General features: G+C 55.9%; 10 protein-coding genes across 10 annotated transcripts; 4 read left to right on the forward strand and 6 right to left on the reverse strand.

Moving 5' to 3' along the window:
- Window positions 1–441: 441 nt before the first annotated feature.
- Window positions 442–1,504, forward strand: ACRALDRAFT_209966 (uncharacterized protein; the record flags this gene model as incomplete). Its single annotated transcript, XM_071022964.1, has 8 exons — window positions 442–468; window positions 544–635; window positions 679–700; window positions 759–834; window positions 869–942; window positions 969–1,052; window positions 1,106–1,198; window positions 1,238–1,504. 8 exons carry the CDS (start codon window positions 442–444, stop codon window positions 1,502–1,504), a joined length of 735 nt encoding a protein of 244 aa, XP_070873636.1.
- ACRALDRAFT_1063410 (uncharacterized protein) lies at window positions 1,102–4,259 on the reverse strand. The gene is made up of 3 exons (XM_071016795.1): window positions 3,752–4,259; window positions 1,924–3,662; window positions 1,102–1,887 (listed from the first exon to the last, which is right to left on the reverse strand). Exons 1-3 carry the CDS (start codon window positions 3,975–3,977, stop codon window positions 1,534–1,536), a joined length of 2,319 nt encoding a protein of 772 aa, XP_070873637.1. The 5' UTR covers window positions 3,978–4,259; the 3' UTR covers window positions 1,102–1,533.
- Window positions 4,260–4,716: 457 nt separating this feature from the next.
- ACRALDRAFT_209968 (uncharacterized protein) lies at window positions 4,717–6,945 on the forward strand (the record flags this gene model as incomplete). Its single annotated transcript, XM_071022966.1, has 20 exons — window positions 4,717–4,721; window positions 4,756–4,778; window positions 4,830–4,965; window positions 5,012–5,136; window positions 5,236–5,384; window positions 5,439–5,466; window positions 5,507–5,533; window positions 5,585–5,621; window positions 5,680–5,706; window positions 5,781–5,802; window positions 5,862–5,913; window positions 5,970–6,005; window positions 6,036–6,163; window positions 6,192–6,301; window positions 6,334–6,380; window positions 6,413–6,509; window positions 6,619–6,634; window positions 6,674–6,732; window positions 6,821–6,829; window positions 6,891–6,945. The coding sequence occupies 20 exons, from the start codon at window positions 4,717–4,719 to the stop codon at window positions 6,943–6,945; spliced, it is 1,188 nt and encodes a 395-aa protein (XP_070873638.1).
- Window positions 6,946–7,970: 1,025 nt separating this feature from the next.
- Window positions 7,971–10,528, reverse strand: ACRALDRAFT_1042256 (uncharacterized protein). The gene is made up of 5 exons (XM_071015254.1): window positions 9,814–10,528; window positions 9,161–9,752; window positions 8,977–9,086; window positions 8,846–8,902; window positions 7,971–8,734 (listed from the first exon to the last, which is right to left on the reverse strand). The coding sequence occupies exons 1-5, from the start codon at window positions 10,471–10,473 to the stop codon at window positions 8,294–8,296; spliced, it is 1,860 nt and encodes a 619-aa protein (XP_070873639.1). The 5' UTR covers window positions 10,474–10,528; the 3' UTR covers window positions 7,971–8,293.
- Window positions 10,529–10,706: 178 nt separating this feature from the next.
- ACRALDRAFT_1063412 (uncharacterized protein) lies at window positions 10,707–13,718 on the reverse strand. The gene is made up of 4 exons (XM_071016796.1): window positions 12,877–13,718; window positions 12,162–12,754; window positions 11,902–12,015; window positions 10,707–11,752 (listed from the first exon to the last, which is right to left on the reverse strand). Exons 1-4 carry the CDS (start codon window positions 12,980–12,982, stop codon window positions 11,231–11,233), a joined length of 1,335 nt encoding a protein of 444 aa, XP_070873640.1. The 5' UTR covers window positions 12,983–13,718; the 3' UTR covers window positions 10,707–11,230.
- A 2,242-nt stretch (window positions 13,719–15,960) lies between these two features.
- ACRALDRAFT_1063414 (uncharacterized protein) lies at window positions 15,961–16,777 on the reverse strand (the record flags this gene model as incomplete). The annotated part of the gene is made up of 2 exons (XM_071016797.1): window positions 16,740–16,777; window positions 15,961–16,676 (listed from the first exon to the last, which is right to left on the reverse strand). A coding segment is annotated over exon 2 (542 nt), but the record flags the coding sequence as incomplete, so codon positions are not given.
- Window positions 16,778–17,186: 409 nt separating this feature from the next.
- On the reverse strand, window positions 17,187–18,035 carry ACRALDRAFT_1070352 (uncharacterized protein; the record flags this gene model as incomplete). The annotated part of the gene is made up of 2 exons (XM_071017757.1): window positions 17,187–17,749; window positions 17,993–18,035. 2 exons carry the CDS (start codon window positions 18,033–18,035, stop codon window positions 17,187–17,189), a joined length of 606 nt encoding a protein of 201 aa, XP_070873642.1.
- A 620-nt stretch (window positions 18,036–18,655) lies between these two features.
- Window positions 18,656–22,351, forward strand: ACRALDRAFT_1063415 (uncharacterized protein; the record flags this gene model as incomplete). The annotated part of the gene is made up of 6 exons (XM_071016798.1): window positions 18,656–18,689; window positions 18,922–19,003; window positions 19,124–20,477; window positions 20,563–20,773; window positions 20,864–22,080; window positions 22,133–22,351. The coding sequence occupies 6 exons, from the start codon at window positions 18,656–18,658 to the stop codon at window positions 22,349–22,351; spliced, it is 3,117 nt and encodes a 1,038-aa protein (XP_070873643.1).
- A 317-nt stretch (window positions 22,352–22,668) lies between these two features.
- On the reverse strand, window positions 22,669–23,553 carry ACRALDRAFT_1022478 (uncharacterized protein; the record flags this gene model as incomplete). Its single annotated transcript, XM_071014749.1, has 1 exon — window positions 22,669–23,553. A coding segment is annotated over one exon (885 nt), but the record flags the coding sequence as incomplete, so codon positions are not given.
- Window positions 23,554–24,057: 504 nt separating this feature from the next.
- Window positions 24,058–26,796, forward strand: ACRALDRAFT_1076255 (uncharacterized protein). The gene is made up of 2 exons (XM_071018489.1): window positions 24,058–24,363; window positions 24,416–26,796. The coding sequence occupies exons 1-2, from the start codon at window positions 24,234–24,236 to the stop codon at window positions 26,674–26,676; spliced, it is 2,391 nt and encodes a 796-aa protein (XP_070873645.1). The 5' UTR covers window positions 24,058–24,233; the 3' UTR covers window positions 26,677–26,796.
- The last annotated feature ends 59 nt before the right edge of the window (window positions 26,797–26,855 follow it).

Consider the following 26,855-nt stretch of genomic DNA (forward strand, 5'->3'; position numbering starts at 1 on the left):
CGAATTCCGAATGTCGGCGTGTCTTCGACATGACCGTGCGTGTTCCCACCTGCCATATCGCCCATGGTTGACGGCTCCCTAGCAAGAAATCAGCTGGTTCGACGACCTGTGACGACTACCGAGGCACACAACTTCGCTCCTTACCTTACCTCTCTTCTCTGCACTTTTGTACCTCAAATCGGCGACTTGCTTCCTCTTCGTGTTGCCGCGAGTGACAGACTGGCGTGTCGACAAAGAAAATGGGAGCAGTTGTGGTTGAGGCAAACGATTGACCCTTTGCTTTTCTGACTGGGAAAAGACCTGGAACTTGTAACGATGAAATATCCTGCAAACTCGCAAAACAATCAGAGCAAAGAAGGTGCCATCTGCTGCCATGGCCGTTACTCTACGGGTCGTCACTTCTTGCTTCATGTCAACTCGTGAAGGGCGCAGGTTAAGCCCATGGGATCCTTCCCCTTCCCCGCCATAGTCTTCGAAAACATATCCCGGAAGTAACCACCTAGCACGCACAGCTTATTTGCTTTTGTTGTCTCCTACATGAAGCTCTTTGGCTCTTCCAACTTCGCTGCCTGGATATCGTCCCAGGATCTTTGTTCTTGGGCCGAACAAACAAAGGGAGAAGGGGCGAAATGTCAGTGAAGTTATACGGCAGTTTCTCGTGGTGATCACACAACTGAGAATAGGGTGCTCCACTACTGATGTTTGTTTGAATTAAGAGTCGGATAGGAAGCTACTAGTATACGAATGGAGATGTGCAGCACGCAACACTTGCTATTACAGGCAACAGAAATGGTAACATCATCAGCATCATCCGGGGTTCCCTGGAACAAGCCCGTTGAATTCCAGATCATGGCTGGAACTGTCCAAGGCCATCGGTTCAGATCGATGTCCCCCAGCCCTATACTTCTGCGTCGCATTCTTCTCGTTTTCACCACCACAGTCGTTTGTGTGTGATGAGGTGTTACAAGACGCGGCAGCAATGCGATCACTTGCAATCCAGGGGCCGGCCCCATGGTGCCGGAATATGGACGATGTCGAGACCGAACATGCGAGTAGACCGGGAAGAAGGGGGCCTCACAACCAAGCTCACATCTCCATGCAGTAGTTTGAACAGAACGTCCTCAAAATCGCATTTCGTCCAAAAGTCCTCCTGATGGCTCCCGACGGGTGCCTCTCTTGCGCCTGGCCTCGTTCCTGTGTCATGGGATCCCCATTGCCGACCCTTCATACAAGGTAGCACGTTACCAGTGCCGCCAAATCACAAACGTCCCTCCGCTATATCTTATCAACCAACCGGATCATTACCAAGAGCCGTACTCCCATATATCACTGCCAGTACCCCGCGATACCGTGCCATTTCATTCCGTTTGTCCTGCGTAGACACCGCGGTATCACACCTGTAAACTCCTCATTGCCATTTATCGTTACACTACCGGTGTACGGCAAAAGAATAAAAAGTAAAAGCCCGGGCGTCGACATGTCGCCCAGGCTGTCCGACAGTTAGAAAGCGGACGGAAAAATAGAACGTGTGGCTCAAGCCACAGACACACGCCTGGATGTCATGTTCTTGATATCCGTGGCGGATTTTGTGCCAAAGTCCGCTTTCGAGTGTCTCCTCGCACTCCTCTCTGGGACAGTTGTCTCTGGCATGTCTCGAGAGAAATCGACGGGCGTGAGGTGGGTCGATTTGACCGGAGGGGCCAGGTCAGTTTCTGTCGATGGAGCAGTCGGCTTCTCTTGGTCGGAGCCCTGTTCACCCGAATTCTGATCCTCGCTCGACATGGCCCCGTCGTCCTTCGCCTTCGCTGGTGATGATGGTTCGGCGATGATGGGAATCTTTTCTGGCTCGTCACGGGTCGAGACCTTGTCGCAGGATTTTCGAGACTCTTGTTGAGGTTCCGACTGAGACTCCCGTTGAGACTCTTGTTGAGGCTCCGACTGAGCCTCCTGCTGACGCTCTTGTTGAGGCTCCGACTGAGCCTCCTGCTGACGCTCTTGTTGAGGCTCCGACTGAGACTCCTGCTGGGACTCTTGCTGAGGCTCCGGCTCAGCTGCCGGCGTAGAAACAGGAGCATGCTCATCGTTCCCTAAATCACTCTTGCTGGCCCGGGACATCCGAGCAGGGCTTCTGGTCGGAAGGGGCGGCGCTATCCTCTTCGGTATGTTCACCAGTGCCCCCCTTGCATTGATCGGCGACGCAACCACGGCCGTCCGCGCAGCCGATTGCACCGACGCCACCTCAAAGATGACGGGTTCCTCCTCGTCGTCGTCATCCGCTTCACCGTCGTCATCGTCGACACGGTCATCCTCGTCGACATGGTCATCATCGTTCGAGCGGTGTGGATGCTTCTCGTCCTCCTCGTAGACACTCGACGCCTTTGTCCCGGCATCGTCAAACGTGCTGACGTCGGTTCGCGAGCGCTCGTCCGCACTCGTCGTGCTGTCTGTTACGACGACGCTGCGGGCGGAGTAGCTACCGCTGAGGTGCCTCAGCGGCGAGAGATCGACCTTGGTGTAGTCTACCTCTTCTACTTCCTCTTCACCCCGAGATCCGGCCTTCTCGTGCCCCGCGTCTTCGTCCATGCCATCTTCGCTCTGGCTGAGAGTGGGCGTCGTGCTCGGCGTCTGATTCTTGTCGGTCTGCGTGCCTGCGTCGGACATTTTAGTCCTCTCCGTCCTGGCCGACATGTAGCTGGCTCGGTTGCTCTCGGTCATGAACGTCTGCGCGCTCTGGCGGCTGAACCGGGAGAAAATGGGACTGGAGGGACTTGGGACATATTCGAAGTGACGGCTGCTCGGCCGGTGCCGGGATCCGGCTTCTCGAATCTCCAAGCCCGCCATCTCCAGAGCGAGGATACCGAAAGGGTCGGGATCGTCAGCGTTCGGGACGCCAAAGGTAGAAGAGGCGGGGGATGCGGGGGAGTCGCGGGGCGTCGCAATCATGGCGTCTCCGGGACTGGGTTGTGCAGCGAGGCTCTTGATGGCGGCCATGTCGGCATCAATCCTTCCTTCGGCCATTTTGATGACCTCGAATAACGGTCGGGTTTCATCGACGCGTCTCGAGACGTTCCCCGCAGCTATTTGTGCGGGTGTTACGGCGCCTTGGTAGAACCTATCGTTCTCGTTTCCCCTCTCGGTCAAGATACAGCCGTGGAGGTTGACGTTCCGAGCTTGACCCCTGGCTTTGAGGTAAGTCAAGACGCAATTGTCCAGATGGCTCCATCGCCAGTCTTCGTCGGTGGAATCCAGTGGAATGAGCGGGCCCTTGGTTAGGCCGATATCTTCTCCTAGGGTAACGCTAGGTCTTGTGATTAGGGTCTCCAGGGACGTCATGCTGTTGACGACCAGGACGCAGTCGTACACGTCCACGCCGATGATGAAGCTCAAGGTTGGGGTATGCAGCATAATGCCCGAGGGGGGTGACCAGGTTCCATCCGCTTTCCGGGAGATCAAGATGCCTGATCCACCCGAGCCCGTCATCCAAAGGCCAGACCGCATGCAGGTGAAGATGGCGATGCCGGCGGCATTTTGAATGATTTTCCGAGGAATTCGTTTGAAGACTTGAATGGGGGTTTGCGGTTCGGAGGGAGCGGAGGAGATTTGGTGGTCGTGGTTGTCGTGGTAGTCGTCATGATCGTGGAGAGGAGCGAGGTAACCGTCGGCTGTGCAAGCAATACGGTTAGCAAAACCGAGCGGGGGGCAGTGGGCGCTTTGAAGATTGCGTGGGAGGGGGAAAGGGGAGGTGCCATACTGGCGAAGGACTTGAGGATCCTGGCGGCGCGATCGCATTCTTTGTCGAGGGTCGCGGGCCAGAAATCTTCGCGGATGATGGAGGAGGTGGTGGAGAGCCTATGAAGATGTGGTGGATGGCGCTTTTCGGATGTGCCAAATAGTTTTTCGAGGGACGACTTGGTTGCTGTGCTAGAATTCGATTTCCTTTTGTCCCAAGATGGGAGGAGGGCAGAGACGCGCTGCATGGTTGTCGTTCTTGCGTGCGCTTGGGAATGCGATTTTCTCTCTTTAATTACTTGCTGGGTACCTTGCACTCTGCTAACAGGCTGCACGGGAGGCTGCTGAAGTGGAACGGGTGGGGGGTTTGAAAAGACGCAAGACGGCAAGATGGTGAGGCAGCCTCCTCTGCCTCATCAGACAAGAAAAGGCAGTGAGGTCACACTTGGCCAGGTATGTCCGACATCGAAAGCCGACAATGGGAGAGCGGGAAAGACTGGAGAAAATAGGATATAGGAAGAAAAAAAAAAGAAAGGAGTGAAGCTGAAAGACTGTAATTTATGCGAGAATATTAATAACGGTCGGAGAGGAAGGGTAAAAAGAAAGTATTCGTAGTCGACGCAAATTTGACAAGTGGTGAGGCAGGTTTGGTTGCTGGATATGGGTAGCGGCTAGAAGGTTTGACGGCCAGCTGTTTGCTGCTCTGTTGCTTCCTCACGCCGCACTGCACAGCATAGCACAGTATAGCACGCAACTCGAGCTCGGGGTTCGTTTAGAGAAGGCTTGAAAAGGTTGTTCGTTGACGGACAGACAGAGATGGAGATGGAGGGGTGGTGGCCAAAATTTGGAGACCGAATAGACGAGAGGCCTTGGGCTCTGGCAGGATTCCCGGTTGCGGCTGGATGGGACGCTAAGATGTACATGTATGATGTACCCGCGATCGATGGGGCTCCATTCTGAGGCGGGGACGGCCAAGTGGCTGCTGGGATGTTGTACTTCGTACAGGCATCAGGGTTCTGTGGACAGAATGGAGTGGGTCACCGTGGCTTGTGTGGCTCGAATCAAACAGAACCATCCATTGATTGCGTGCCTTTTCCAAGTGACGTGGGCGCTATACAACGTACTTTTACGTGGCGAGTTGCCAGATCCAGAACCCGCGGTCCTGCCCAAGGACAAAGTCAATTTTAGTTGCGTCAAACGTCCGTCAATAGGCCTTTTTATCGAGTTGATTGTCTTGTGAAGGGAGGGCTTCCTCTTTAGGTACCTAGGGACTAATGAATAGCGATGGAAATAATTTCGGTACAGCAAACCGTTTCGACGACCGAAAAGTTGTCAACGGTCGTCTCTGTAATTGCCAAAATGAGCTTCTAATTTCATATCTGAGCCACTACAATCAGAATAATATGAGTTAGCTACAGCCTTTTCGTGCGTTTGCTCTGCTTCGCTTTTCTTTTTCTTTTTTCTTTTTTTTTTCTTTTCCTCAACTAAGCACTGACCGAAGAAAAGCCTCATCCCGATCAACCATCCGCCGAGTTCCGACCAAGCCAATCACCGAGTACATCCAGGGACTGGAGTGTCTGACGTGCATCTGGAGGCTGGTCGGTCAGCAGCTAGCAGCTGGCCGCGAGCAAGTTGCAGCAACTCCCAGCGCGTCGGTGAGAGTCTAACCAGCCACCTACCTCCAATTGCCTGAATCATGTACTTCGTAGACGACGGGGGTTGGAAGGAATTCGCAGTGTCTTGATGTAATTAAACCTGGGTTGTACCTACTGACAAGATACCATGATGGAATGCGAGGTTGTCTGTGTGGCTGGCCTTGGAATCTACCTTGCGCTTTTAGGCGTTTGACTTCGAGTTTACATACTAAGTATGCTTGTCGAGGTCGCCGAGGAGTGTAACGAAATTAGATCTACAGTAGGGACATAATTACGAGTACAGGCGTGGTCCGAGCTCCAAGGACAACCTCGTGAATATCTAGTGACGCAACGCAAAGGACAAGCAACCTTTTCTTTCCAAGGTAAAGCCAGTTAGGTACAACATATGAAGTACAGCCCCTTTCAAACGTTTCTCGCCGTGTTGATATTCGTATCCATCTCATCTTGATCACTCGGTAAACCACTGTTCATCTACAGTGGGGCATGCTGTCGCCATGTCCAGCTCACGTTGTAGCTTCCATCCGCAACCGTCGATGACGCCCCACAACGAGCGAATGGGAAAAATATGTGGATGTTAGTTCCAAGCGGCGTTCCTGGCTCGAATGCATTCTTTCCTCATCCGTCACAACACGCACACTTCTTAGGGCACAGTGCTTTCTAATCACAACCTTGGAGTCATGATCCTACGGAGATATCCATTTGACGATTGTGAACCGGATGTCGAGGTGCAGTCCAAGTCCAAACCATGCAACGTACTGATTGGCCAGCCATATATCCTCGTCAAGCAGGTAAACGGACTTGACCAAGCGAAACGGCCGAGGAATTCTTAACAATCCGCCACCACCAACCACTATACGCGTCGACGGCAAAGACTTGTCGGAACTTTTGCGGAGCCAAGCTCAGAAAGGGGACCCTTTGTCCCACGCCCGCTTACTGACCACGTGGAAAGGACCGACAGCTGGATGGCTTGCCCGGGTGGAAAGCCGGCGCGGAATGGTCGATATATGCCGGCACATTCCATTGGACAGGTGAATGGAATCCATTTTCATTTGCCAGTACTGTCAAGCCTGGCGGTGTTGCTGGTGTCGTTCATGTCGCCAGCCGCTCTGATGAGCAGATCTGGCCGTTTGTTTGCTGAACTCGGGGGACCATTCGGATCTCAAGAAATGGCCCCGGAGGATTTTTTTCTTAAAAAAAAAAATGGAAAAGGCCCTCGGCCATGTCGAGACTTTAGCAAATATCCCAAACATGTCTCTAAAGACAATTAGATGAGTGGATCATTGCGGTAGCTCCCTTGGGATGAATCTCGCGCGAAACCTCCCTCCGACACTTGGTTCCTGGCGATGAGGTCGGTCCCTGCTTAACATTTATGAGACATCTCTGTCTAAGACACGGGGCGCCCGAAAAAAGAGGAACGGCGCGTCCAGGAACACAAGTAAATTACTGTGCCATAATAATATGTACGAATAAAGGCATCTACCAATTCGGCATTCCATCCCTTTCAAGTCCCTCGTATCCGCTGTTCCTCGACGAGTACCGTACCGGTATCATGCGCCTTTGAATGCCTAGGTAATTACTGTACAACGTACTTCGGAGGTAGCGGTAGGTAAACCGCCTCATACCAATTACGAAGTACAGTAACTTGACACAAGTGTCGAGCTGATATACCTACTTACGCACACTTATAACGTGATCCTGTAAGTACATTGGCTCGACAGTTTTGTCTCGTCACTGTACCTTAGGTAACACGCCTTCGGCCCCACCGACACGCTTCATCCGCCATGCTGGCCAGAACTCGCTCAGTCCGACGACGTTGCCCACCGTTGACCGCAGCTCTGGACCACGATTGTCGCCATGGACTGATGCGCCATAGAAAGGCCTAGCTCATGGTCGGTCATTGGTCCCCATGCCATTACCGGTCAAACTTGGTCGCGATGGCGAAAAGGCCGTGTGAATACCTACTTTAACGTATGAAATCTTCTGCTTTGCGCCATCATCGGCCATTCCTCTTTACCCTTCTCGTCCGAATCTCGGGGGCTCTGCTGGGCCTGTGCTGGGCCTCTGCTTCTGAATACTTATTGGCAACACGACGCCTCCCGGACTTTTGACCAAGGCCTCGCCGGACCTTTTGATCCAAAATTGTTGATGATCCAATGCTCTTTGTCCTTGCCTCCCAGGAGTCTGGGCCAGAGTGTATTCTGTATTCGTATATGAAGTAGGTATACGTACAGGCGGCCCGAGGGATTGGACCCTCAGATCGCGTTAGAGAATAGGTTCGAACATGCCTCTTATATCCCTAGGCACTGCCTGCGGGCAATGCCAGCGCAAGGCTTCCGGTGCTGGCGGCCGTGGACCATAAGATCTACTCGAGGGACGATCAGAGGACTGGGGCAACACTTCCAAGAGAAAAAAAAAAAAAAAAAAAAAAAAAAGCGTCGAGGCCAGGTAAGACATACGTATATAGGTGCCTTAAAATGACGCCCTTGCTATGGTGTGCGCCGCGGGCTCTTTCTCTTGACTTTGCTGGCCACGTTCGTGGGTAACAGTAGTGCTGGATCTCCTTGGCCTTTAGCAATTTCGTGATAGAAGAAATAGTGCCTCGAGATTTCTCAGTTGCGAACGTATAGAACTGATTTGGCGAGATACTCATATATCGGTAAATATGCCGAGTTGATACAGCAGAATTATCCATAAATACTACCGAGTAGGGACATGCTTAGCTGTGTGCCGTCATTGCTACCAAGTATCCTCTCGTAGTATTTTTGGTCATCTCAACGCCATGCTGAATGGGGAACTGATAAGGAGGAAAAGAAAACAAGACACCCTATGTACACGACATGCAAAGCCCATATCACCCACCCTCTGGTCCAACGGGTAACAATCCACGAAAAAAAGAACGCAAACCAAACTCATGACCGCCTGTTCTGCCGATACCGATCCCCCTGCCTCGGCTGGCTCCCGTACGCCCTCCGCCCCTGGACCTTCCTGTCCCGCCCGCTGGCGCCCACGGAAATGTCGACGCGCGGCGGCACCGAGAAGCCAAACGCCTTGGCCAGCTTGGCGAGGTCGAGCTTGTTGATGTCGTAGACGGACCGCAGCGAGTGCGACGCGTACGCGTGCAGGTAGCTGCGGTACCCGTCCTTGGCGCTCTTGTTGAGGTAGTAGTTCTGGCTGATGAGCTTCTCCAGGAGCGGCTGGATGTTGGCCACCTTGTTGGCCGGGAACTCAAACTCGACCACCGGCACGCGCGCCGCCTTGAGGTGCGACAGGAACCCCACCTCGCTCGGGTGCAGGAAGAGGAGGGACTTGCCCTTGTTGTTGGCCCGCGCTGTTCGCCCGACGCGGTGGATCTGCGAGGTGTTAGTACTGCTGGGTTCTTTCTCTAGTTGTTTTCCCTGGAGAACTGGGAAACGGTCGTCGAGGGAGGACACTTGGGGAAGAGAAAAAGAGGTTGTTCTTACATAGTCGGTGGGCGCATCTGGAGGATCGTATGATACGGACCAGTCGACCGAGGGAATCTACGCAAGGGAGTGAGTCGTCAGCTTCCGGTTGCTGGGAACATAAAAATCGCTGCTGAGAATAGTCAACCTACATCCAAACCACGAGCTGCAACGTCCGTGCAAATGAGCGTCCCTTGTTTGGCATTGCAAAACTCGAAAAAGGTATTCGTCCGAGCTTGCTGCTTCATCTTTCCGTGAAGACCTGAGGGGAATCGTCAGTATGAGGTCCGATCCCCGTGCATTTAACAAACGGGAGAGGGGAATAGAGAGTCGTACTTAGCACGGGTAGGTCGATATAGTTGAGCAACTCGGAATGATACTTGACGGAATTGCAGCTGCTGAAAAACACAATGACCTTCTTCTTGAGGTTCCGCTTGAGGAACGAGAAGAGGAGCAGGAACCGCTTGTCCTCGTCGCAGATGACATAGCCCTGCTCGAGCGACTCGACGGTGCTGTGCGCCTTTTCCTCGTCGACGTTGACGTAGAGCGGGCCCGGCCGGAGCGAGATGCGTGCGAGGTCCTCGACCTTGGTGGTCTGCGTCGCCGAGAAGAGCGACGTCTGCCGGTTCTCGCCGCCCGGCAGGATCTTGACAATCTGCCGCATCTCGTCCTCGAAACCAATCTCCAGGATCCGGTCCGCTTCGTCGATGATCAGCGTCCGGAGGTTCTTGAACACAAACGGCGTGCTCTGCAGGTGGTCGAGCAGCCGGCCCGGCGTCGCGATGAGGAGGTTGACGCCCTTGCCGAGCTTCTCGGCCTCGGCCCGCTTGTTGGCGCCGCCGATGACGATGCCGTACGTCTGGGAGTGGTGTTCCATGAGTTCTCTCGCCACGCCGAAGATTTGGAGCGCCAGTTCTCTCGTGGGGGACTATTACCGGCGTGTGTCAGTGTGCCGCCAAAGCAACTCAGAAATAACGGAAGACACTTACCACAACAATGACACCTGTTCCGTTCCGGGGCTTGAACCGCAGAGAGCTGAGCATCTCGATGGCCGGGATCAGGAAAGCCAATGTCTTGCCCGAACCAGTCTTGGCCGCACCGAGAACATCCCGGCCCGAGAGCAGAGGCGGGATACCCCGCCGCTGGATCTCGGTCATCTTGGTGAAGCCCATGCCCTGGATCGCCTTCATGGTCTTCTCCGACAGGTTGAGCTGCGCAAACTCGGTGGCTTCCTCGCCGACGGGGGGCAGTGTCAGTGCGTCACGATTGGGCACATCGTCGTCGGGGTTGCCCGCGTCCTTGCCGTCGTTGGAGGGTTTCGTGCTTGACCGTTCCGCGAGATCCTCGTCCTCATCTTCGGATTCGTCGGCCTGAGATTTTCTCTTCTTTTTCTCGCCTTCCTCTGCCTCCGAACCTTCGACGGAGCTGACATCCTCGTCTTCTTGTTCCTCCTCCTCCTCGCTGTCGAGTGATTCCGACTCGTCTTCAGATGTCTCTGGCTCCGGCTCTGTAGATCGCTTCAGCTTCTTCGGTTTCCGGACTGAATTCGTCGCGGCGGTTTCGGCCGCCTGAGTCGTTTTGCGATTGGCAGACTTGGCGCCATTGGCGTCGCGGAACTTTCTCTTTTTATTCACCGCCAAAGTCGTCATTTTGTCTGCTTAGTCCGTAAACTTCAATAACGTTGGTGAAGTCGGGGGTTCCTGCTGAACACTAAAGTGAGGAATGGGAATTTTCGTTATCGATGGAAAAAAATCTGGGACTGCGGGCAGCGGAGATTAGATAACGGAGTCTAGATATTCCGTGCCGGTTTATCCAGACTTTTGAATTGGGTACGGTACTCCGGAAGAATGCCGAAGTACATGTACCTAATTACGACAGCACTGCCTGCACCGCCCGTACCGAGTACGTCAGTACAGTTGAAAGATCATGTCAAAAGAAACATTCGTAGCCCATGATGTCTTCGAGGTCGATCTAACACCGATATGAACGTATGAATATTGATTCCAGCCATGCCAGCAACAGCAGGCGATATGAAATGCTCGTCTCATCCTCATCTTTCTACGTAATGTAAACCAGCCAAGACCTTAGCCACCTGATGAGGCCATATTCCCTTAGCCATCTTTTTTCCTTTGGCCGTTTCCGTGGCTCGATTTTCTTTCGTTCCTCATGCATGCCGTATGCCCATCCGTGTCGGTCAACTTTTTATACCCGTGATGCCCAGTAATGTACCTTGACGCCCGCGAAAAACGATGAAACAACAGAGTAGAATTAAAAATGCAGACGGGAGGGAGGGGAAAGAGTATGATTGTATGATTCCACCCGCATCGTGTGTTCCCATGGAATCGGGAGAATGGCCGCGACGCGTGCGTATCATACCGTCGGTCGTTACAGCTTCTCGCGTCCAGCTCACAAACTCTCACGGCCATTCGGGTTTTCATGCTTCGCTGTCGACCCCTTGCCGCGCCACGTGCTGACGGCAGGAATCTTCGCCTCGTACCTCACCTCCTCGGTACCGTAGGCCCGCGGCGTCAGTTTGATAAGGGTATGTAGCGGCACGTTCATCCAGGGGCTCTCCTTCTGGTCCTTCTTCATGTAGTAGGCATAGATGCAGCGGAGGACAGCCTGGTGGGTGACGATGAGAATGTCCTCGGAGCGCTCCAGTTCCATGATGATGGGCTCGAGGCGAATGACGACGTCGCGGTACGACTCACCGCCGCGGTAGCGGTAGTTGTACTTGTCCTCATCACGGGCAGCGAAATCCTCGGGGTAGCGGTCCTTGATCTCCTGGTACGTAAGGCCGTCGCAGAGGCCCGAATCGAGTTCGTCGAGCGCTTTCCACTGGAGCTGATTGTAATGGGCGGGGAGGAAGCGTGCCGTCTCAATAGTCCGAGACAATGTAGATGTCCACACGGTCAGGGGGCGGTCATCCTGGAGCAATGAGTAAGCAGCTGTCTGGTACTGAGTTTCGACAGGACAAAAAAAAACAAAAAAAAAAGGAAAAAAAGGAAAAAAAAAAAGTAAGAAGAAGCACGGGACCAAAAAAGGGGGGAAAGCCCGGTGTGGGGCTCGCGACTTACGCCGACTGATTCTCGGACGAGATCGGGGAGTTTCCGTGCGTATTGCTCGCCGCGTGGAGACAAAGTGGTGTCACCGCCGATACGACCCTCCAGATTGAACATTGATTCGCCGTGCTGGACCCCAGTAGTGTAAGCGAAAAAAATGTCTTCCCATCCTGACACTACTTTTCCTTCATTTTATTGCCCTTTCCTTGTTTTCTTTTACTTTTCTCTCTTTTTGGCACCTCGATGGTAGGGGGGACGGGAAAATGTCAGCTTACTCTTGACAGCCAGACAGAACGAGGTCGAATGTGCAGGTTCATGAGGTAGTAGACGATGCGGCTTTGTAGATAGTCCTGGATGCGGCTGATGATGACTTGCTTGCCGACGTCCATGATCTTGAGGAAGGTGAGGTGGCCCTCGTCGCCGTCCTCGTCGATGGACCTGTACACTTTTTCGTAGTGGCGTATGCGGTTTCGGAAGTCCTGGGCGGATTCTTCTGGGTCGAGGCCGACGTAGTCGGGGGAGGTGGTCTTGACGTCGCGGATATTCGCCATGATGAGCTCCTCATCGTCGCACTTGCTCTCGACGAACAGAACGGCGATGCCTTCCTTGTTGCATTTGTCGAGAACCCATTTCCGGCGGTCCTTGGTGGAGTTGGTGGCATCAAGGATGGCGACGGTGCCGTTGGACTCGCGGAACCAGGTGATCATGTCATTGATGGCAGCTTCGGCGGCGGCGCGGCGCATGCGCTCCCCTTCGCGGTTCTCCATGTCGAAGAAGTCGGCGGTAGGCTGGGCGGCCGCCTCACGTCGATAACTGCCTACATTAAAGGTCCGGGCCTCGATGGAGAGCCATTTGAGATAGCGTTGCGCTGAGTGGCAAGGTTAGTCGAGATGACGGGGTGGAGGGAGAGAAGCAAGAGAAAGAGAAGGCAAGAGGGAAAAAAAGAGAGAGCGAGAGAGAGAGAACGGGGAAAAAAAAGAATGACCTCACCTTTCTGGGCAATGAAGCTCTTCCCCCGAGCCGGCAAGCCAACCATGACGACGGCGATCTTGGTGTCCTCCACCTGCACCCCCATGCCATTAGTTAATCGAACCATGTTGTCTGCGGTTCGGTGGTCTCGATGTCGAAGAAGTTGAAGGAAAAATAAGAGGTATTGAAGTTGAACACATGAAGGGAGAGAGTGTGTCTGGCGGTCCCCTTCCAATTAATTGCGAAAAGAAAGGGAAAAAAAGAAGGGAGGAAAAAAAAGCGTATTTGCACCGCGTGACGATGAAAGTGGACTCGAAGGTAGCTAGGGTAGGCTGGTTCGTGGCGTGGCAATCAAAGTTGCAGCTCGAGCTCAGTCCAGATGCCAGAACAGGCCGGTCTTAGCCGACTGGCGAGTGACAGGGTGAGCTTTGCCGGGAGAGCTCTGAGTGCAGCTGCTGGGTTGCCAAGTCACCAACGGGAAAATCAGAATGAGGGTTTAACGTCAAGAGTGAGGCAGGGGGCGAGAGAGAAGGGAAGGGGTTGTAGAATTGATAGATAAGGTAGTAAAAGTCTGGTCGCTAATAAGCCTCGGGAATGGCTCGAGATGGTATGTGATCAAGTGACTGACAACCTGTCCAGGGACCTAGAGAACGGGTAGGTGCTAGGCTAAGGTAGAGAGAGTGGTGTGGCAGGTGGGCAGGAGGGGGGGAAGTAGCAGGGGAACACAGATTGGGTAGATTGGGTATCCGTGGTGGAACGACGCGGTGTTCAGTGACAAAAGTGTGGGGTTGATGGCGAAGGGAAGTATTGAAAGCGGTGTCGGGTAGGATGTACTGATACAGGCGATACATTCTAGTTTGCCCCAGGGACGGACTATAAAGAAGAAGAAAAAGATGGAAAAAAGAAAAAGCGGATATACAAAGCCAGGGAGATAAAAGTACGTTGTACGCTGGCAGAGTCGAGAAATGCAACTCTTCTCATTTTCCAACCATCAACCGGCTCGGTCCCGTGACGATCGGGAATCTCAGGACCCAAGTTTGGCGGATGCAGGTTCGATTGGTTCGCCTGGACCGGTTGAACACCCTTGGCACCCACCGACAAGCTCAGCCGAGAGACCAGGCGACCTTGATGGGGATCGCAGCCTTATCGTAGGGGCCTGGCCGAAAGGGGGCATACGAATACTTCGTACGTTGCAGGTAGCTAATTAGGTACACGGTTGCACTGGCTGGCTCGGCTCTAGGCCGGTTCTCTTTTGCCCCTCATGACACACACATGGTGGCTCACCGAGAACCCCAGGTGGACCGAGTGCCAAGACACCTCTTAGAGACCGGTCGCCTCCCTTCTCAATCAGCCCGCAAAGAGATCCGGAAGCTGAGCGGAAGGGTTTGATACGCGACGTGGGGAGCTAGGAGTGGGGGATAACGTAGGCCTTGCCGCTCTAACGACGGGAGGAAGGGAATGAGAATGAAGTCTTCTAAATGAAGACGAAAGTCTCCCGACTTGTTTCTCACACTCCCTGCTTCCCTTGTGACCATCGCCGTTGGGCTGTCTTTGTAAGTTTGGTGTTTGGTGTTTGGTGCGACAGCTGACCAACAGCGGCAAGTCATGTCACGAGAGAGAAAAATGCGACTCGACTGGATTGCCGAAGGATCGTGCACCTCACCTGCAGCCGTACCCTTGTGATGATCAGACCGCCACTTGGCAGGTGAACCCTTATTCTTCGTTCTACCCCGCCGCCCACGGAGACTTTCTATAAATGGAACGGAACGGGTGAATGGCAAGATAAGAATGAACAGAAAGAGGGCAAGGAAAGAAAAAAGAAAGGATTGTCGACTCACATCACCGAAGCTCATATTGTTCGATCGTCCTGTTGCTCGCGTCTGCGTCTCAGCCAGGGGCGGACCAGCTGCGACCCCAAACATGATGCAATTGGGATGGAAAAGAATCGGATGCAGAAAAGCGAGGCTTGATTGGGACCGGAAGTAATGCCACTTGGACCTCGATATCGAAAGTCTTTTGCAGTCAGTGTCTGGTCGGTTCAGAACAATCCGTTTGTTTTGTTTTCTTTCTGGCCCCGTCTTGATGATCATGCATGACTGCTTTCCTTGCCTTGTCCTTAAGGTTTCTACTTCGTATGGAAGAGTAATATCCATCAATCCCTCACCTCTCACGCGATAAGATAATGACAATGGCAACTGACCAATGTCGTCACCTTATTAGCGCCCGTCGATATGTTCCACGAAATAGAGCATGCATAATGTGGTCTTCCAACGATGGTATCTACCGTGAGGTATACAAGTAGAAAATACATCTATAAAGAGAATCATGCCATTGTGCCCTTCTTTGATGGGTACTTCCTCGGTTCTTGTCCCTGAACGAAATCCGATACAGGTACTTCGTAGACCGTTGATTACCCTAAAACCGACATCATCTACAACTCCCTCCCCCTTCCCATACCCGGAGCTGGGCGTTGCTCCTAGGCTGGGACGTTCTGGCCAAAAGCTGTAAAACCGAGCCATGGCTACTGGAACCAATGGTACATGGCAGCTGTTTCCAAACAATGAGCAACTCGATGCCTCGCCCCGTTTCTGAAAGAATCCGACGTACCTGAGCCAACCGGCGTAAGCCCCCTTGCCGAACGAAACCCGAGACTGGACATTCTCGGGCTCACCGCTATCGCCGCATTGTTTTCAACAGTAAACACGTTGCTCGACACTTTTACTGGTGCGCCCTCTCCAACCCCCAAGCGGTGTCGTAGTCGGTCGACGGTCTTGGCCGACACGGGAGTGCTGCCGGAGCCTGCCTTGACCTGCCAGTGCATCTCGTCCAGTGCGGCATGCATCCAGTGACTGCCCCCAAACTCGTAATGGTCCATCGACTGCAATGGGGAAAAGACGGTAGACCTGGTGACCTCGCGAGGGCGCCTAGCTGAGACATGGTATATGCAGTGAACTTCTTTCGCGGCGTGTTCCCCGCCTTCCTCGTAGCCAATGCGGCATCGTCCCAACATCAGGGGTGCTCCGCGTGCAATGGATTCGCACAGGTCTACGATAAAGCTGTTGCATTCATTTCTCCCATCCGTGGGGTTATCGGCGACGACTTTTCCAAAAACGGCCGGCCAGTCAGCGATATTGCCGGTGTCATGCCATGTCCGCACCTTGCCGACGATGGTGTCAAGCTCGTCTAGAGAGGTCAGCTGTCTCTGCATGGACCTTGCGATGATTGCCTCCAGTATGTCGTCGACATTCATTCCACGGCGCTCCAGCCCGAGAACTGCTCGGACCAGGGCACGCAGCTTATCGCCTTTCCCAGAGGCGACTTGCATGTGTTCCTGGAGCGACGACAACGCCTCGTTGGTGCAAGGGTTGATATCCCAGAGGATTCCATTGACGGCCAGTTTACCGTCGACGACCAACGACTTGTCGCCCCTTGCCGGTATCGACTTGAACCTCTGAATTTGGGTTGGTAGGAGCGCAGCTTGTTCGAAAGTAGTACGGTTGTCGGGGAGCCACGAAGGCAGAGGGTTAAGAGCCCCCCGCCCATATGCAGAGTTGATAGCACGGATTTGGAGATCGCTATTAAATATGTTGAACAACAGACTGAGATCTCCATTGAACAGAGCCATGGCCAATGCACAAGCAGAGAATCCGAGGCCGCGCTGCTGCGCTTTCGGTAGGTCGATACGGTAGGCGTAGTCTGCCAGATTCCCAATCATGGCAAGTTTGTCGGATGGGATCGAACACTGTTTTTGCATAAGTAGTTGCAAAGCCTTGGACAAGGTGTTGATTTCGTTTCGCTCCAGCGACCCCGGCGACGATGGACTAGCACAGAGACAGTATTAACTATAGTCTATTCCACGAGAAAAAAGCCGATAACGGTGATACCTTTGATTGGATTTGTTCAGGGGCAAACTGGCATTGCCGCGTGTCCCGTGGCCGAGCAGGGGTACCAGCGTCGTGAGTATGGGCGAGTCCGGCACCATGAAGCCAATGTCGAATATTTCACTTGCCAGGAGTTGCCATTCGCGACGCACATCTTGGCGCTCGTGGACAGACCCGGTCTGGGCTTCTGATTTTGCGGCGAGCTTTTTCCATGCCTCGCCAGTCTTGTCCAGATCGTCGTGCCAACCCACGAGAAAGCGTAGCTGTTTGTTGCTCGAGAGGGCTAGTTCCTGTATGGTCCAGGCACGGTCCCACCACTCGTCCCCTACTATGCGGCTGCGCAGAGGGTTTTGATTCCGGTCGCCAGTGGCCAGGAGATGTGGCAGTGCGTGCATGTCGGACGGGGTCTTGATATGGCGACCCAGCAGGACGAGGGTGAAGGCCGACTACCTAGCGGTACACCAGATGCATGCTTTGGACGGCTAAGCGCCTGTCGTGGTCGCTGTCTTGATGGATGCATTCTTGGTCGATCCAGATTTTGCGGATGCCCTTGGCGTCAGCAAAGGCGAAGGCTCGCTCCAGAAGATCCAAAGGTGCCCTGGTCTGTCGCCAATGCTTCTCCGATGGTGGTTTTCCGGGCTCGGGGGCGAGAATCCGGCCGCGAGGCAGCTTTGCTACCTCTGCTTCTGAGGACGGCCATCGAGTCGGCAATCGATATGAAATGGCAATGAAGGGTTCTCGCGCCTCCTGCTCGTTTGCGCTCTCGATCAACTCGAAGGCGTGATCGGGTCCTGGGCCTGATTCGGGTGCCCGCACTACGAATCGGAGATGCTCGCACCAATCCCGGGATGCTGCGACGGGGACCATGAGCTCTTGTGCTTTTTCCACATGGTGGAGAATGCGACCGCGAGTTCCTTGTTGGGGCGACAGGTCGATCTCCTGCATCTGCCAGTCGGCGTCGTAGTACATTGGATGGTGAGATGTCATGGTCGCCGCCTGGTAAACGATGGGGCCTTGGAGAAGTTAGCAGGGTATATAGACGTCTAAGATTTGAATGTTGACGAACTTTGTCTTGTGTACACTAGATTTGCTGTCTTGGTTGGTTATACACTAGTGTAGAGAGGGAAGTTATCTGATCGGCCCGGCCTATCGGGACTCGGATGCCATTGCGTGGGGCTCCGGTGAAGAGCCCCTTTGATGAACCCCTAGTTTTCGACATGAAGGCTTAGAATCCCTTCCCCATACTTCGTACATACCGCGCGAGGGAGGGGAGTTGACGTCCCTGTCGTGGCCCTGCATTGGTGTCCGTCTAGAAGCCTTCCAGAAATGCAGGAGTTCCAGTACGTACTTCGTACGTTGTACATACGATGTACGATTGTGCATTACCTAAGGTGTCCTGATGCATTAGTTGTACATGTACCTATGTACATATACACACCACTGACACCTCGGCCTAGAGACGTCCGACGGCGACCCTTCTCCCCTGGACAGGAACAACGAATTACGGAAGGAACGAACGAGCGGCTTGGTTTGGCTTGGCGCTAGATACCTCGAGGAACTGTAAGAGGTACCAGCACGACCAGCCTGACCAGGTCTATTACAAAGTACAATCGGCGTCGACTCGCGGTAGCTCCGTCCACATCGTCCCAACTCGTACTTCGTACTTCCATTGCCTATTCGTACCTACCTATTCGTACTTCGTACATCTTCGACTTCTCCCCCCACCTCCCACATCGCTTACTTCTCTTATCCTCCCAACTCGGCAACTCGGCCTTCAAGACTATTGCTGCTTAGAATCCTTACCTTCGTCAACTTGCTTTCCCTCACCCGCAGCTCGTATCGCATCCAAAAGTCCATTGCATTGCCCCGCGGCGCGTAGCAGCTCTGCAGGGCGTCAGCCCTGCCTTTCTCTCTACACCATGGCCAAGAAGGCTCGTCAGAGAATTAGCTATGGTATGTCGCGCTTCTCTAGTTCCGGAAATGCCGCCTCTCCTCACATGCGCCGTCCCGTCCTTCATCTCGTGGGGTCTCGTGGGGACACACCTGCCGACTTGTGTGCGCGCTCACCTCCTCGGGTTGACGGCACCACCCTCCGTGCATCGCAGCTTTCGACAGCCCATCGACGCCTAGGACCTTGCGCACTGCCGAACCTCATATGCTGACCTCCGGTCCCGCATCGCTCTAGTCCTCGACTTGCCCAATTCCCAACCTGCCGGCCACAAACTAGGCGTGAATGGCCTGGACATTGATAAGGACAATGCCATTCTGTACGATCCCCCCGGCATCCCCTGACCCGCCCTTCGTCTTCTCTCTCCTCCCTCCTCCTCACCGACGAATGCCCTTTGCCCCCGTCTTCCACCTGTGGGCTGACTCCTGCAATCCTCCAGCTATTCCGGCGGCCGTGACGGCGTCGTGTGCGCCTGGGACATCCTCGACATGAAAAAAGACGCCTCGACCCATGCCGATACCGATGCCGACGCCAATGCGAAACCGAAACCCAGCTCCAAGTTCCGTGCTCAGACCCAAGCCCACACCCATTGGATAAACGACATTGTCCTCGCCCAAAACCACTCCGCCCTCGTTTCCGCCTCGTCCGACCTGACCGTCAAGGTCTGGCGTCCTCTCTCCGAGTCCCAGAAACATGACAACATCAAGATTGGCGAGCATGCCGACTATGCCAAGTGCGTCGCCTCCCCTCGTGGCGCCACCTGGGTCGCCTCGGGCGGCCTCGACCGCAAGATATACCTATGGGACCTCAACGGCGCCGGAAAGACCCTCTCCATCGACACCAAGGGAGAGGAGGTCGCCGCCAAGGGTTCCGTCTACGCCCTCAGCGCCCGCCACCATATAATAGCCAGCGGCGGCCCCGAGTCGAGCGTGCGCCTCTGGGACCCCCGCACCGCCCACGGCATCACCAAGTTTGTCGGCCACACCGACACCATCCGCGCCATCCTCCTCAGCGAGGCCGGCGACACCGTCCTCACCGCCAGCTCCGACCAGACCATCAAGCTATGGAGCGTCGCCGCCGGCCGCTGCATGTACACCTTCACCATGCACAACGACTCGGTCTGGTCTCTCCACTCGGACCACCCCGACCTCGGCATCTTCTACAGCAGCGACCGCTCCGGCCTCATCGTCAAGACGGATGTGCGCGGCTCCCTCGGCGACCTGGACCACGGCCTGTCCCTCGCCGTGGCCCAGGAGCAAGGGAGCGTCATCAAGGTCCTGGCCGCCCGCGACCACATTTGGTCCGCCACCTCGACCTCCTCCATCAACCGCTGGCCCGATGTCGACACGACCGCCAGCATGCAGCGGCTGGCCCCCACTCTCCGCCATCACCGCACCACCTCCACCGGGACCACCCGATCCAGGCTACACCAGCAGCCATCATCTCCCTCTTCGCCGCCGCCGCCTCTCTCCAGCGACTCGGCCCCGACCGATAGGAAGGAGACGCCCGTCATACCCGCCAAGTCCATCCTCAGGATATCCAACACGGCTTCCTTCCCGGAGCCGCGCCCCAGGGACCCCGACTCTATCACCCTCGGTGGCGCCAGCACCACCCGCAAAGGCTCGGAAATACTCATCGAGCCGAGCCCCTATGCACCCGAACCCATTTATCACCTCCCGGCGGAAACCATAGAAGGCCAGTTTGGTCTGGTGAAGTACAAGCTCTTGAATGATAGGAGGAGAGTCTTGACGCTGGACACGGCCGGCGACGTCCTGCTTTGGGATTTGATCAAGGTGGGTTTTATGTTTTTATTATTCATTATTTCCAGTGGTTTATCATCTTGTATTGCTTCGTATCCTTGCTGACTCTCATGTGTAGTGCGAGGTCATACAAAGTTATGGCAAGCGGCACCTAGAGGATGTCGAACCAGAAGTCAACACCCTAGAAGCCGTGGCGCCTTGGTGCTCCATCGATACCAGCTCAGGAAGTCTCACCGTGGTGCTCGAGCCGTTCAACTGCTTCGACGCCGAAATGTACGCCGACGAGCTGCCGACGGATGCGTCGGTGGAGTTTCGGGAAGACCAACGAAGTAAGTGTGAGAGAGGAGGAGAGAGAATGCTCGGCGCCTGTCCCCACGCCCCACGATCGATTCATGCGTTGCTAACATCCATCTCTGCAGTCAACTTGGGCAAGTGGGTTCTTCGCTACCTCTTCGCCAAGGTCATCGACGAGGAGATCAAACGCGACGAAGCCCACCGACGGGTCCTCAACGAGGCAGTAGAGAAAAGAGTCGCCGCGATGCGGGCAGTCCCGCCCCTGTCTATCGAACTTCCGTCTCCCGCGACAGCTTTTGACGGTGCAGATCCCCTCAGCACGCCACTTGCGTACGGCGGCCAACCCCCGCCCACGCCAGGTCTGGCGATAGGAATGGCAACGCCTGCGCTACCCCGACTTCAAGACGTCCCCGAAGGCGCCGTGACACCGACGAGCCCCATGGAGAGGAAGATATCTCTGTTCAGCAGCCGGCCGTCCACAGACACCAACAAGGAAGACTATTTCTCGGGCGCTCTTGGTTCTCCCGACGGGATGCGGCAGGTCGCTGGCGTCCTGGCCACGCCAGCGGAACAAGCTGCGGCGTCCGAGGCCAAGTCGCCAGCTGCCGGCGACGGCGGCAAAGAGAAGGAAAAGGACAAGGACGGCAGCAACGGGAAATCGCCGAGCACACCGTTCGGGAAGAAGTTCCGAATGGGCATGGGCATGGGCATGGGGGGCATGGCGAAGAAGATGATGCGGTCTGCCTCGTCGGCCACGACGGAGAAGCAGGCGGTAGTGGACGAAAAGGCCGAAGAGTCGGAATCGTCGTCGTCGGCGAACGAGAAGGAAGTCGAGGACAGCTTCTTCGGCGTCATCCAGCGGATCCGGAACGAGTACGACAAGCAGCTGGCCGAGAACCCCAACAAGCCGGTGGAGACCAGGATGACTCCGAGCCTGGCCAACGATACGCCCGTCTTGAAGCTCCCTCCCGGCACAAAAGTCATTATCCAGGAGGAGACGTCGGGAGGGAGCGCCAACCTCTACCAAGGAACGGTGGAGACGGTGGGTAGGGACACGGACATGATCGAGCAGCGGGGGCCGATGTGGCTGGGCGAGGTCCTGCTGCAGAACCAGACGCCGCCGAAGGAGCCGGTCAAGATTTCCTTTGTGCTGAAGCCGTGGGAGAATTCGCTCCCGGACTTGTCGGCCGCGGACGGGAACAACCGGCTGAACGCGAACAGGATGCTTCGCGTCCGAAAGATACTCGCCTACGTTGCGGAGAGGATCGATCCGCCGCCGGAAGAGCCGGATCCCGATGCGCTCAAGCCGGAGGAGTACCTCGAGCTGTATTGCAATGATATGGTAGGTCTCTCTCCCTCCTTTGGTTTACTTCAGACGACTAACATGACACCAGCTGCTGCCGAACACGATGACTCTGGCCACATTGAGAGCGCACATCTGGAAGGGGGGCAGTGATATCATGCTGTACTACAAGGCGAACGGTCGCAAGGAGATTCCGAGCAAGAGGCCTCTAAAACAAACGGTAACAGCAGTGTCATCATCCGATACGGGTGAATCCGTTTCGGCGATTGGGGAAGCAGTGGCACCGGTGCCATCGACAACAGCAGCATAGAAGCGGCATTGGTCCAAGGTCAAAAGGCTTCCCCTACGACGGCAGCCCAGAGACGTTGGCACAGCTACAACTCGTCTCCTTTGAATTGTCCTCTCTCTTTCTGTCTCATCTGCTTCCTCTCTTCCTCATACGCATACACATTATGCCTCTCTCTGCATGTATATAACTCTATGCCTAGCGGGTATTCTTTTTCTAATTTCATCCTGTCCAACGGATTACTTCGTACATACCGATTCGTTGTTGTACATGGGTAGCAAGTTGTAAAGTTACAAGGAGGGTTCATGTCCACTGCCAGCTGTCCTAGGTGTGCTGCTGTGCAGGGCGTTCACGGTAAACTGGTAGCTCCCCAGGAAGATGGCGCCGCCGATGCTGATCCAGGTGACACGGGGCACGACGCCGGCGAAGAAGGCGCGGTAGCCCTCCTCGCGCCAGATGGTGCGTATCACGGTGCCGACGTTGACCTTTTTCTCGGCGAGCATGACCCTGGTCTTGAGCACGTCTAGCGGGGTGGTCACGGCGGCGGCCACAGCCCCGGACAAGCTTCCGTACAAGGCGCTCTCGACTGCGCCGACGTCTAGCGTCTCATCTTCCGTATCCCCCGCCCTGTTCGTGGCCCTGTCGTCCGTGCCCAGCAGGCGCCTCCTCGCCCTGCGCTCGCGGCCCCAGGCCTTGAGCCTCTCCCAGAGGGGGAACTGGATGATGGTGAAGGGCACCTCGCGCATGACGGTGATGCCCCATCCGCGGTACAGCTCGCGCCAGACGCCGAGGAGGCCGGCGTGGGCGCGGTGGGCGAGGATGGACTTGAGGGCCTGGAGGCTCGAGCCGGCGTGTTGGCCGGCCTGGGCGCGCTGCTTGACGACTTCGGTGGGGACGCGGACGGCGCAGGCGGCTACTTCGCCCAGGGAGGCGGCGAGCATGTGGTGTATTGCGGCGGTTTTTGTGGCGGTGGCGTCGGTGGAGGTGGTGGTGCGGCGGGCGAGGAGGGACTTTGTGCCTTCGTAGGTGCAGAAGAAAAAGGCGGCGCCGGGGGCGGAGCCGACGATGGCGGAGCCCACGCCGCGGTAGATGCCGGAGAAGCCGCCTGAGGGGAAGAAGCCGGCGCGCGACTGGAGGCGGGTTTTGAGGGTGTCGAGGGGGAAGAGGGAGAGGTCGACTGTTGTCCCTGCCAGCCCGCCTGCGAGGAGGGCGGTGGTGAAGGGGGGTGTTGGGGGGGAGGAGGACATTGTAAGGTCGGTTGGTTGGTGTTTATGTATTATATATGGCCGTGGAATCGACGACGGGCTTTTGTTTCTTTCGTTTCTCCTTTATTCCCAACGGGCAATGGATGGGAGACGAGGGCGCAACAGGGAGAACAACGATTAGCCCGGGGATTTAGCAGGATTAAAGATTATCGTATTAAGGAGCGCATGGTTTCGTATGGGTGATTGGTTCCGTAGACGGTGGTATCGAGGAAAAGAGGATGGGTTGGTAGCTAGAGGTCAGGTCGACAGGAGATGGAGGTTTATTGGAAAAAGAATAAAATATTGTAAACTCCGACGTCGGCACGGAGACGGAGCGAGCTTGACCGACATGTACCAGTACATCTACTGTAAAGGTTCGGTTCATTGGCCAATTGGTCGAAAATCAAGGGTCCACCGCCCGACATCGAAGTACCTACAGCTGCTAAAAGTACGTACCTTTACTGTACCACCAACAAAACACCATCACCACCATCACCACCATCACCACCACCACCACCACGACCATCACCACCACGATATCACCACCACGATCATCACCACCAGATTCTTCCCCGATTCTAATCCTTCTCGACGAACAGAAACACCCGACACTTACAAATGCCGAGGGAGCTCATACAAAGCTAGGGCTCTACACTGATTGAATGAGCGTCGTACCGCGAGTCTTCCACCATGTCGCCAAACCGATATCCTTCGTCGAGTTTTACGAGGCCGTCCAAGCAACATGTCCTCCTCGCTTCCCGGAGGCCTACTCCTGCGGTCCCTTACCCATAGGTGCGTTCACAGTATCTCGTCTCCGCCCTACCCAGCTTCTAACGCCACCCAGGTCTCGCCATAAGCGGCGGTGCCGATTCCATGGCCTTGGCTTTCCTGTTCAACCGCCTACGCGAATTGGACCCCAATTTCCGCATCGCCGACAGCAACCTCAACTACAAAATGAAGGCCTTTGTCGTGGACCACCGCATCCGTCCCGAGAGCTCGCGCGAGGCGTCCGCCGTGGCCACGCAGCTGAACCGCATGAAGCACATCACGGCCGAGATCCTGCCCATCAACTGGCCCAAGGAGCTCCGCCACGAGCACTCCATCGACCTGCATAACCTGAACCCGGCCGACCTGCCCAACGTCGAGAGCATCGCCCGCCGCCTGCGCTACCGCCGCATCGGGTCCCAGTGCCACAACTGCGGCGTCATGAGCCTCTTCACCGCCCACCACCAGGACGACCAGTACGAGACGGTGCTGATGCGCCTCCTCAACGGTCACGGCAGCCGCGGCCTGCGCGGCATGCTGCCGGCCGGAAACATCCCCGAGTGCCACGACATGCACGGCGTCTACGAGAGCGGCCTCGTCGACGACCAGCTGCGGCGGAGGCCCGCCCTGAGCTTCTTCCCCCGTCGCCGGGACCGCCGCTACATCCGCCGCGAGATGCGCTCCGAAATCGACCTGCCCACCTACATGGCCGAGCTCCGCGCCGGCCAGCAGACCGACCTGGACATTGCCTACATTGACGGCGAATACGAATACGGGACCAGGAGGACGGGGGCCAGGACCGCGACGGCCGTGCCACCCATCCCGACCGAGGACGCCGGCGTCATGCTGTACCGCCCGCTCCTGGGGTTCAGCAAGGACCGGCTGATCGCCACCTGCGAGGCCAACGGCGTGCCCTGGTTCGAGGACGCCACGAACCGCGACCCGACACTGACCATGCGCAACGCCGTCCGCTGGGTATGCGCCAACCACCAGCTGCCAGTCGCGCTGCAGAAACCGTCGGTCCTGCGCCTGTCGCGGAACTGCCTCGCCAGGTCCCGGGCCCAGGACGCCGAGGCCGAGCGCTGGCTGCGCAAGATGCGCATCCACGACTTTAATCCCAACGCCGGCACCCTGGTCGTCAGGATGCCGGACCTGGGCGTCTTGCCACCGCAGCGCCCGCGGAGGAGATGGTCGCGCTACAACCGTCGTCGGGACGAGCTCCGCCTCGTGCATCGCCGCATCATCGCCGCCCTCATCATCCGACGGCTCCTGGCCTTTGTCACCCCGGAACATCACCTCCCGCAGATCGCCGCCCTGAGGAGCCCCATCGCCCGGCTTTTCCCTTCCATCGGCGACCCGGCCGAGTTGGCCCGCCTCGACAAGGAGGCTCCCAAGCCTTTCAACCAGGGCTCCGTCCTCTTTATCCCTCTACTCCCGGCTCCTTCCTCCCATTCTTCTTCGTCCTCTCCTTCGGCCCAAGGAGTACCGCCCCCCTCCCCCCTGAAATGGTTCCTCACCCGCCAACCATACCCTTCCAACAAACCGCTCCCCAGCCTCAGCTCCATCCAAAACGACCACTTCCCGGGAAGCTTCATCTTCCTCACGTCCCCCTCGACGCAGCCCCCGCCGCCGCCCGACGTGCCCTGGAGACGGTGGAACAAGTGGCGCCTCTTCGACGGTCGCTTCTGGATCCGCATCCGCACCCGCCACAAGGGTCTTCTGCGCGTCGCCCCGTTCCACCCCTCCCACGCAAAGGACTTCCGCGACAGCTTGGACGAGCAGGGCCGCAGCGTCCTCGCCGACGTCCTCAGGCGGTACGCTCCAGGGAAGGTACGCTACACCCTACCGGCGCTGTACTCGATTGAGAGCTGGCCGGAGGGCGATTCGGAAGAGTCACCTAGCGGCCGGAGCGAAGGCAACGCGTCTGACGGCTGGGTGGGCCCGGGTGATGGCCAGGGGAGGGAAGACAGCAGCGGCAGCAACAAGAACGGTGACTCGCAGCAGCCTTCCACCGGAGAGAGGAAGCCGAGAAGGCACGCGTCGCCTCCGCCGGAGGGGATCGATATCTGGCGGGGCGAGAAGCGCAGGATCAAACTGCTGGGGCTGGTCACCATGGGCGTACGCCTCCCGGGGCTGGAGGAATGGGTGGAGTGGGAGGTGCGGTATAAGAGGGTCGACCAGAGGATGCTGGAGAAGACCATGCCGCTGGGGCTCATGTCTGGTCCGGCGCGGTCGCATAGGAAGACGAGGTCGAGGAGGGCGGTGAGAGGCAGGACGGTCAAGGCGGTGCGGGTTCCTGTGAGGAGACGTGAGGTGTTGGTAAGGAGGAGGGTTGTGTGACCTTAAGCCATTTATTTATTTATTTTCTTCGACCCGAATTAGAGGATGATATAGCATCTCGTCGATGGGTTTGTATCAGTACTTATAGATACCCTTGTTCAAATACTAAACATTAAGAGGTTGATGTACCGTGGTTAGGCACAACTGTCGAGCAATGTACCTACAGTAACTTGACACAA

Source organism: Sodiomyces alcalophilus (assembly GCF_042370955.1).
Source record: "Sodiomyces alcalophilus JCM 7366 unplaced genomic scaffold ACRALscaffold_6, whole genome shotgun sequence".
Classification (NCBI taxonomy): domain Eukaryota; kingdom Fungi; phylum Ascomycota; class Sordariomycetes; order Glomerellales; family Plectosphaerellaceae; genus Sodiomyces; species Sodiomyces alcalophilus.

Bases quoted from the DNA above. Each gene is read 5' to 3' on its own strand.
- ACRALDRAFT_1063412 (XM_071016796.1), bottom strand. From the start codon at position 12,982: ATGGTTCGATTAACTAATGGCATGGGGGTGCAGGTGGAGGACACCAAG. The intron at 12,016-12,161 runs GTAAGCTGACAT...ACTGGGGTCCAG, and splicing joins GTTCTGTCTGGCTGTCAAGA to CACGGCGAATCAATGTTCAA. The intron at 11,753-11,901 runs GTAAGTCGCGAG...TCATTGCTCCAG, and splicing joins TCGTCCGAGAATCAGTCGGC to GATGACCGCCCCCTGACCGT.
- ACRALDRAFT_1076255 (XM_071018489.1), top strand. From the start codon at position 24,234: ATGAGCGTCGTACCGCGAGTCTTCCACCATGTCGCCAAACCGATATCC. The intron at 24,364-24,415 runs GTGCGTTCACAG...AACGCCACCCAG, and splicing joins CTGCGGTCCCTTACCCATAG to GTCTCGCCATAAGCGGCGGT.
- ACRALDRAFT_1042256 (XM_071015254.1), bottom strand. From the start codon at position 10,473: ATGACGACTTTGGCGGTGAATAAAAAGAGAAAGTTCCGCGACGCCAAT. The intron at 9,753-9,813 runs GTAAGTGTCTTC...CGCCGGTAATAG, and splicing joins GAACAGGTGTCATTGTTGTG to TCCCCCACGAGAGAACTGGC. The intron at 9,087-9,160 runs GTACGACTCTCT...GATTCCCCTCAG, and splicing joins TATCGACCTACCCGTGCTAA to GTCTTCACGGAAAGATGAAG.
- ACRALDRAFT_1063410 (XM_071016795.1), bottom strand. From the start codon at position 3,977: ATGCAGCGCGTCTCTGCCCTCCTCCCATCTTGGGACAAAAGGAAATCG. The intron at 3,663-3,751 runs GTATGGCACCTC...TTGCTTGCACAG, and splicing joins GATCCTCAAGTCCTTCGCCA to CCGACGGTTACCTCGCTCCT. The intron at 1,888-1,923 runs GAGTCTCAACGG...GAACCTCAACAA, and splicing joins CTCAGTCGGAGCCTCAACAA to GAGTCTCGAAAATCCTGCGA.